The 8,883-nt window shown below is 43.6% G+C and overlaps 2 protein-coding genes across 2 annotated transcripts in view; one reads left to right on the forward strand and one right to left on the reverse strand.

Moving 5' to 3' along the window:
- Nucleotides 1-52, reverse strand: part of USMG5 (up-regulated during skeletal muscle growth 5 homolog (mouse)) — a 2,412-nt gene extending 2,360 nt beyond the window's left edge. Inside the window, exon 1 of the mRNA XM_008643861.2 lies at nucleotides 4-52. The gene's annotated coding sequence lies outside the window, so the exon portion shown is untranslated. The remainder of the gene's footprint in view (nucleotides 1-3) is intronic.
- Nucleotides 53-106: 54 nt separating this feature from the next.
- The window catches only part of PDCD11 (programmed cell death 11), a 24,908-nt gene continuing 16,131 nt past the window's right edge, over nucleotides 107-8,883 (forward strand). Inside the window, exons 1-14 of the mRNA XM_008643862.2 lie at nucleotides 107-206; nucleotides 1,099-1,207; nucleotides 1,778-1,909; nucleotides 2,093-2,260; nucleotides 3,030-3,191; nucleotides 3,790-3,913; nucleotides 4,255-4,436; nucleotides 4,959-5,066; nucleotides 5,519-5,725; nucleotides 6,054-6,178; nucleotides 6,787-6,847; nucleotides 7,520-7,666; nucleotides 7,790-8,096; nucleotides 8,612-8,637. Coding sequence (XP_008642084.1) covers nucleotides 1,106-1,207; nucleotides 1,778-1,909; nucleotides 2,093-2,260; nucleotides 3,030-3,191; nucleotides 3,790-3,913; nucleotides 4,255-4,436; nucleotides 4,959-5,066; nucleotides 5,519-5,725; nucleotides 6,054-6,178; nucleotides 6,787-6,847; nucleotides 7,520-7,666; nucleotides 7,790-8,096; nucleotides 8,612-8,637 — 1,851 coding nt within the window. The 5' untranslated portion in view covers nucleotides 107-206; nucleotides 1,099-1,105. The remainder of the gene's footprint in view (nucleotides 207-1,098; nucleotides 1,208-1,777; nucleotides 1,910-2,092; nucleotides 2,261-3,029; nucleotides 3,192-3,789; nucleotides 3,914-4,254; nucleotides 4,437-4,958; nucleotides 5,067-5,518; nucleotides 5,726-6,053; nucleotides 6,179-6,786; nucleotides 6,848-7,519; nucleotides 7,667-7,789; nucleotides 8,097-8,611; nucleotides 8,638-8,883) is intronic.

Below are 8,883 nucleotides of genomic sequence, written 5' to 3' on the forward strand. Positions count from 1 at the left end.
TTCCGGCCGCCCTTTGCCCTCCGCCCCGCGCGCCGCTTCCGCCCGGCGCGCCGCGTCCGCCTCCCGCGCCTCCCGCTCCCGGCAACGAGCCCGATCCCGATCCCGATCCCGATCCCGATCCCGATCCCGATCCCGATCCCGATCCCGATCCCGATCCCGGGAACACACCCGGTCCCGCGCTTCCTCCTGGCAGCGGCCCCGGGCAGGTAAGATGCCAGTCCTGCCCGCTCCCGCGGAGCGGGCTGTGGGAGCTGTCTGTGTTGCTTAGCGAGCCCTCAGGTGAAGCGTGCCTTGATGGGCTTTCGCTCTGTAATGTGCTTTCCATTTAAAGGAATTGTATTTCTAACACGTTACTTCAAGTTTGGCAACATAGGGTTTCAGCGCTATTTTTTGTAGAAGCACAGTTGGCTAATAATAAGCAATGGTGTAAGTAGTAGTATAAGCACAATAAGCAATATTAATGTAATACTAACAACTACTTTTATTTATTAATATTTATTAGTAGTAGTAAAAAGTGAAATGTGGCCTAATAAGCAAGGTGTTGTTTACTGGTTGAAATAGTAAGGTTAAATATCTATTTTATATACATATACTTTTGGCTTAGACAAAGAGCTAACAAGTTATATTGATCTTCATGAGCGGCATTCAAAAAGTAAAAATACAGGCCAAGCTTATGTAGTGTTTTGCTCACAGCTTTCTCCTTCATGACTGAAGCTGGTAATTTCACTTTGTCCACTGAATATAATAAAGACCAGTTTGGGAAACTTACAGTTAAGGCAGTTTTATGAATACATATGTGGTGCATCTAAGTGCCTTAAAAATTAATACTGTAATACTTCAGTGAAATTTTGCAGTAGTTAAAAGTGTTATGGATGTGCATAGTTAAATGGACCGTTGCAACACGTCATTGTAGTCAAATGTTAAATCCATTTGGATGTAAGTTTCTGTTTTGTCACTTGCTAACTAGAGCACCCATCCAAAGTCTTTCTTACTTTGGGGGTAGTTCGCTCTTATGTTCACTCGAACACTCAGTGTTTGTGAGGAACAAGCACAATAACTGCATGTTTCATCTCTGCTTTGTCATTTGTCCCAGAGCAGTTCAAGCATGGCATCCATGGAAGAAAACTTTCCTCGAGGGGGCATCCAGAAAAAACCTGCAGAGGGAAAAACACCCAAGCCAAAGTTAGAGCGGGACAATTTGTTTGATGTATGTTGTTTGTGTGTTCTTGATTAACTTCTCAGAGCTCTTCCACTGTCAGAATTTGACTGCAACCCTTCCTACATGTTACTTCTACATTAAACTACAGAAAGGACTCCCAGAAATAGATGACTGCTGACGTCCACCTTTCTCGTGATCTCTTAAAGATCCCTGATGTCTGATGTGTGTTGAATATGATGACAGAGAAAGTTCAGTGAAAATTATGATCAGGCTGTAGCTTTTAAACTTTCTACAAGCATCTTATCCCAAGGTGCTGCATGGTGAACCTGGTGTTACTGGATACAGGCTGAGTTTGGTCTTTCTGTTAGTAGAGTGTGGTGCAGATCTCTTGTACCACTCTTTTCTCTTCCCAAGATTCAGCTTTGTAAATAATCAGCCTCAGCCCAAAGGAGATACTTTGGAAGGCTTACATGTAGACAGACAACAGTTAGCAAGATGGTTCTCTTTTTTCCTCCAAATCAGTATTTTATTCATGGCAGCAGAGTTCTGTCTTAGTGCAAAGTTTGTTTCTTTATCCACTTTTATTTTTCAACCTTCTGGGCTTGTAATCTGCTTTAGGTTCAACATGAAGAAAAACCTCAGAAAAGAAAAAGGAGCCAGAAGGATCAAGGAACGCAGAAAAAGTTCAAGGCAGACAAAACAGCTGCTGCTGAAGACAATATTATGAATATTGGACCACTCACAATTGAGGTTGGTGCATAAATGTTTGATTTTGTCTGCATTTCTTTTCCAGGCTATATGAAAATGGCATGCTTTTCCTCCCTAAACCTGTCAAATATATATGTGATCCAGTATAAAACTTAACTGCTTATCCCCCTGTTACCACTGACTTGCCAAGATATCCATAGTCTGCTATTTTTCCCACTTTGCCAGGTGCTCAGTGAGGGGATGCTGCTCCTTGGCTGTATAAAAGAGGTCAGTGACTATGAGCTCGCCATCAGTTTGCCCAACGGCCTCTCCGGATTTGTGCCGGTCACGCAGATCAGTGATGCCTACAGCAAACTGCTTACCAAGCAGGTGGCCCAAGGAGAACTCCTGGAGGTGAGACCTGGGACCGGGGCTGTGATTTGTGCTTGGAGCTAGAGCGTGTTGTTAATACCTCAGAACCAACCCTGAGGTCTTGCTTAGCAGCCTGACATAGACTGCCCTTGGTTTGGAATCGGATTTTCCGAGCAAACTTTGCAATTTCCTGATAATGGCTGGCTGCTAGAAAAAAGGAGGATGAAATCAGTTACCCTGTCTCTCTGGTGTCAGCGGTGCCTAAATTTCCCCAAGGTGTTGTGGAATGCGGGATTAGCACTACCCCTTTGCTGGTTCTTCCCATCGAGCTGGGAGCAATATGTGATTGCTGCAGCTGTTTCTGGCCACTGTCAATGAACCAAAGACCAAGCAAACTTCATCTTCCTTACAGTTGCTTTTACTGTCTCCATTTTCATATAAATAACAGTGATGGAAGAGACTGCAGTGGCAGGAGAAGTGTTTTTCCCTGCTGAAGGGGGAGGCGAGGTTAGGGTCATTGTTGTCTCTGTAGATGTTTCCTCAGCTGCAGTCTCCTGGCTCCAGCCCACACAGTGTTTGTTTTTAAGCAAAGCCTCTCAGTCTTGCTGACATGACATAGTGTCATCCCTGCCTCTCTATTGAGATCCTGGTGTTTGTGGCATTTCCTGCCTGTTATTGTGGTGCTGACAGAGAAACAGGACTTTCCCATGGGGTTTTATTTTCAAAAGCTGCTTCAGTAACAAATTCTAGCCTTACGTTATTTAATACTGTAAAAATCCTGTGTTTCTCTGTTGATCATGTTGCTGGGCAGGAGTTGAATTCGCTCCCAGACATGTATTCTCCAGGGACACTGGTCAGGTGCATCGTGACCAGTATTGAGAAAAGTGCCGATGGACGTCGCAGTGTCAAGTTATCGATTGACCCCAAGAAGGTCAACAAGGGCCTGAGCTCTACAGCACTAGCAGCAGGCATGGTATGTTTTCTGGGTCTGACGCAGCCTTCCTGGGCTCCTGCATGGTGCATGCAGGAACATTTCAGTTTGTCCTTGAATGGGATCAGAGCACAATGTGGAGCTGTTCCCACCATGGAAGAGACCTGTGAGGAGAGGGTGGGTTTAGTTCTTGTCTCCAGGTTGTCATTCATGAAATTATTTCACCTCATTCTGTTTCAATATGGCCAAGTTATTTAATGATTTCTTTCTGAGTAGATTTCTTAGTTAATTTTTACAGAGCAATATGTAACATGCCTTGCAGAGGTGCTTGGTTGTTTATGTTTTGTGTTTTCAGCTGTATGGTTGTATGCACCTGCTACTTTTGAGCATCACAATTCTTTTTCTATTGGTTTGTGAGCTCCATACATTCATAGTTAAGGGCAGAGATGAGACCTCACTGGTAGGTGAGCTGTGTAATAAGAAAGAATGTAGTGTTCTTGCTACTGCTCTGAAAAGTTCAATTCTCTGTCCATACTAAACAAGTGAGTACTTGGGTGTGGAATCTCTTACCATATGTTCATTCTTTGAAGACCCAGCTGTTTCATTACATTACTGAGTTGCAATGCTTCCCTCCCAACAGCTGCTCTCTGGCTCTGTCTTGAGTGTGGAAGACCATGGCTACCTCATAGATATTGGTGTCACTGGGACTCATGCTTTCCTGCCTCATCAGAAAGCCAAAAATTACATCAAAGCAGTCAAGAAAGGTAAGAAGTAGTGCAGGAGGATCTGCTGGGTTAAAATGGAGGTGGAGAATGACAGGGATTAAAGTTTATTATATCTGTGGTGTTAGTGCACTTTGGTGGGATTGGGTCAAGGTGGAGTCTTTGCAGGTTACTGCAAACAGCAGTTTTGTGGCTGGTCTGCAGCAAGCCTTTGTGTTTCAGCCTGTGATCTGACAGACTGTGTTCCAAGCCCTGCTGGCAGTAAACTTCACTTAGATTCAGAGGGAACTCAGTAAAAGGGTTGGAAAGAGAAATTGGAAATAGTGGGAGGAAATCCTCAGTGTTCCTGGCAGAGGTTTTATGCTGTGACTTGTTTTTTGTAGGGCCTGACTTGAAAATAGGCCAGAACCTGAACTGCCTCATTGTGGAAGTGAAGAATGAAGGCAGGGTGGTCTGTTTGTCCATTGACCGATCAGAGGTGGCTGCATCCGTTGCCTCAGAGCGACAGAACTGGGCACTCTCTAATTTATTGCCAGGGCTGGTGGTGAAAGCTCGAGTGCAGAAGGTAAGCTCTGGTCTGGGTTTCTTTTGCTGGATTGGTTTCTTTTGAGCCTTGTTGAAGGCAGGAGACAGGTGAAGCAGAGATGGGAGTTTATGCCCTGGAAAATTTCTTCTTGGTCTCAATTACTTAGCAGTAGCATACATAATCTGCTAGACACCACCACATTCACCTGAGGTCTGGTCTCAGTTCTGGTTGTGATGCCCTGAGTTAAAGGGTTCAGCCTGAAGCTGGTGATGGAGTCTGAATCAAAACAGGATTCATTTTGTGTTTTCTGGCCTTTACTGGTAAAGTATTCAACAGGGTAGCAGTAGTCTTCAGAGTACACAAAGCATTATCAAAAAACTAAAGGGTTGTGTTTTCAACACAGTGTGCAATTCAGAACTGTTAGCAGTTTTTCTGTCTCTTGTGATGTGCTTGTTGATTAACACTGACAGTGCCATTTTTTGAAATGTGTGAATTGCTCTCTGTGCTGCATGAAAACTGAGTCCAAAAATTTTTTTGGCATCTTTTTGTTCCCCTTCCTAGGTGGCTCCACTTGGGATGAAACTGACATTTCTGTCTTACTTCACTGGCATTGTGGATTTCATGCACATGGACCCAGAGAAATCCATGAGCTATTCTCCAGATCAAGTGGTAAGGAGGGTGGAGGATGCCTGGAGTTGTTACGTTGCTTACATCTCTTATCTTCTCTAACATTTCTGTGGAATTGTCTCTGAAATCTTAAGGCTGATATCTTTCTTTCACATCCTTTACTTGAGCTACTATTGTGGCTGTTTTAAAGCTGTAAAGAGCAAAGCCATTCCTGGAAGACTTACTTGGGAAGCCTGAGATATATCCAAGGGTTAGAAACATGACTTGTGTGGTTGTGTTCCCCTGCCTGCATTGATACCAGCTTAGTCTGTAAACAACAGACAAAAGCAAAAATCCCTCCTTGGTGAAGCTGTTAGAACCAGAGTGATGTCTTAGTAGCAATACTGAAAAATGCTTGTACATGGACAGAGAGTTCAGGTACCAAGCAGAATGTCTACAAGCATGAGTGATGTGCCTTTGTCCTCTTTTGTTTAATGAGCACCCCGTGTTCCCAGGTGAAGGCCTGTGTGCTGTCTGTACACCCCACGTCGAGGGCGGTGCGGCTGACGCTGCGCCCGCCCTTCCTGCACCCCGGGGGAGCCCCACGCCAGCTCCCCGGCCAGCGCATGGGGGCAGTGCTGGAGGAGGCCATGGTGAAAGCCTTCTACAAGCAGTTTGGGGCTGTCTTTGAGCTTGATGATGGCACTCTTGCATTTGCACGGGTAAGTACCAGGCTGGTGGGGCAAGTCCTCTGTATCTGTCTTAGCTTGCTGGGAAAGGGGGCTCGGAGAGGGTTTTATTTTTTGCCTTTATCCTCTTTTTGAGACAAATAAAATACAATAAAATTAAGACAGCATGGGGGATGTCTGTCAAATGATACATCCCCTCGTTTGAATTGAAATGTAGGAGGGTTGTTGTGGAAGAGCTGGTGAAACCTGCACAAAGAGAATGTTAGAGGAACAGATTTTTCAGATGCTACCACTTCAACCTAAGGCTCATATCAGTTCTTCCACTTTCCAAACTCTCACTTGTAATTCCTTTTTTTTCTAGTTGAAACACCTTTCAAAAACCAGAAAATCCTTTAAACCTGGGGCGTTTAAGGAAGGTTGCAAACATAAATGTCGGATCATAGACTACAGCCTGATGGATGAGATGTGTGTTGTATCTCTGAAGCAGTGAGTATGATAGACTCTTCCAGAAAACTGGTTGAAGAATTAGAAGGGTGTTTGAGAGTGGAAAATATTACACTGCCTTGCTGGACTTGCCATTTGGGGTTTTTGACTTGTATCTATGTTGTGGCACATCAGGTTGTCTGGGCATCCTGCACATATTCCCCATACTCTATGGAATTGGGACACCATCAATATTGTTGGTGAGCTGAGGCACAAGGAGGCTAAATTCTGCCATGATTGTGTCAGAAGACCAGAGCTCAGCAGGAAATGGAGCCTTGATCTTCCAGCTCATTTGTATTATAAACTCCCTCTTAGTTCTTCCAACTTTGTGGCTTTAAGCAAAGCAGATGGTGGGTTCTCCTTTCATGGGGCCATAACTATGTGACTGTCACCTGAAATGGAGCCTGGTGAACCTCCCTGAACTTATGTCCCAAGAGCTGTTTTGGGAGATAGGTCAGTTGGAGTAAAACACAGCTCTGGAGTTGTAGAACACTGTGGGGAGTGTGTGGAATAATGGATATTTGGGACAAGTCAGATATGGGACTGTCTCATCTTATCCTGGATTTCCTTCAAGATGACTGACTGGTCTTCTCTTCGTGTCTCTTCCCTAGTCAGATTATTGAAGCACGGTTTCTGCAATACCAGGATATCCACACGGGTGATGTGGTGCAGGTGAGCTTCTGAAAGACTCGGGCATGTTACGCTTAAAACAGTGATCTTGCCAATGTGCACTCCTTCTGCCTAATATGTATGTCCAACTTCTGATCCAGACTAGTGAGATGAAAATGAGAAAAACCTTGCCTTGCAGGACTTGATTAATGGAATGCAATACTCTTCCCATTTTGTTCATGTTTTTATTCATGATGTGGCGAAAGCAATCAAATTTTATCTACAGTCAGTCATTTATTTGTGGCCATGAATACATTTTTAGATTTGAGTGAAAGGAACTAAAACTTGCCTTGCAGTCAAAGTAAAAGTTCATGTATGAACCATCACAATGAGCTGATGGGCAGAAAGTTACTCATTATGATTGTTACTGTGTCTGAGTTGTGGCTGTATTGGATACGTCTCTGGAAACAATTCTAGCTTGCTGGCGCCAATAGGGATTTTGCGGAAGTAGTCTATACTTAAAGAAAAGAGGCTGTACGACAACCTTATGAAGTATATAAAAGTTAAAGGGTCAGATTAGTTGGATGGACTGTAGGTTGGTCTAAGATTTTTTTTTTTAGAGTGTATTTAGATTTGGTGATTGTAGGTGTCATAGTGTCTTGGCTGTTTCCTACCTGAACACAGGCTGTTTTTCATGCTGAATTTACCAATTCTTTCCCCTATTTTGGGTTCTAGGGCAAAGTGCTCTCTCTAAAACCCATTGGGATGCAGGTGAAAGTGGCTGATGGGATTAGAGGACTTGTGCCATCCCTCCATCTCTCTGATGTGATCCTGAAGCAGCCTGAGAAGAAGTACAACATAGGAGATGAAGTCAAGTGTCGGGTGAGAGCTGCCAGATAGGGTCTTCAGCTGCTTTACATTCTTCTCTTCTGAGTATTTAGCAGCTGGATTGATCAGGCAAGAGCAGACATGCTTTTTGAACTTCTTTATACTCCATTCTTGTAGGTCCTTGAGTGCAGTCCTGGAGGAAAGAAGCTGATCCTTACTCTAAAGAAAAGTCTTGTCCAATCAAAGCTTCCAGTCCTCTCCAGTTATGAAGATGCAAAGCCAGGCCTGATCACACATGGCTTTGTAGTGTGTGCAAGGGAATTTGGCTGCATTGTGAAGTTCTACAATGATGTCAAAGGTCTGGTACCCAAGAATGAACTGGGCTCAGATCCCATATCTTGTCCAGATAAAGTCTTCTATGAAGGCCAGGTAAATAATATACCTCTGTTGTGCCATGTGTTTGAATGCAAAAGAGAAATCTGCAGTTGAGTTGGCTTCAATGTGGATTTTCCCCTGAGAAACCAGCTACACCAGGAGATGTTTATGTCCTTTCACTTTATTACTTAGTTTTGCTCCATTTAAACAGGGTAGGCTGTAAAAAGGGCAGCTCTTCTTTGGGTATGTCAGACTTGCCTTTGTTTCTAGGTTCTCTATGTTCTGCAAGAGGCAACGTGGTATGTGACTTAGATCTCAGTAGAAGTCTGGGGTTCAAGGCTGCTGTTTCTCCTAAGGAAGTTAAAACTCTTACCTACAGAATCATAAGGATGATGTTTTTCTGCCTCGGTGTTACTCTGGTTATCCTGTTGGTTTCAATTACAGGCACTTAAGGAACTGTGTTATTCACCAAGTTCTGGTCTTTGTTATGGGCAGACTTACAGAGATCTCAGCCCTCTTCATTATTTTTTCTGGTGCTTTTCTTTTTCTTTAATCCTGTTATTTTTTGGCTGGCTAAGGAGAAAGGTAATTTTCTAGTCAAAATTTCTGACTGCAGGTCTGGAGTTCTGGATTTTGTTCTCAACTCTGCTGCTACATAGTTTTACAAGGTCATTTAATGATTATGTACTTCTATTTTCCATCTGTGTGATCAGAATGACATTTGTCTGTGGTTGAACGTGTTAAGTTCTAGTCACTGGCCTGCTATCCTCAGGTGTGAGAGAAAAATGTACTGTGTATGTATGTCCTTGTCTTGTTTTGTAGATGGTAGCACACTGAGGAGGAGGGTCAGCTGAATTTAACTTCTGTTTTATTTTTTTTTTTCTGCAGGTTCTTAA

Source organism: Corvus brachyrhynchos, unplaced genomic scaffold (genome assembly GCF_000691975.1).
Source record: "Corvus brachyrhynchos isolate BGI_N302 unplaced genomic scaffold, ASM69197v1 scaffold61, whole genome shotgun sequence".
Taxonomy (NCBI): Eukaryota; Metazoa; Chordata; class Aves; order Passeriformes; family Corvidae; genus Corvus; species Corvus brachyrhynchos.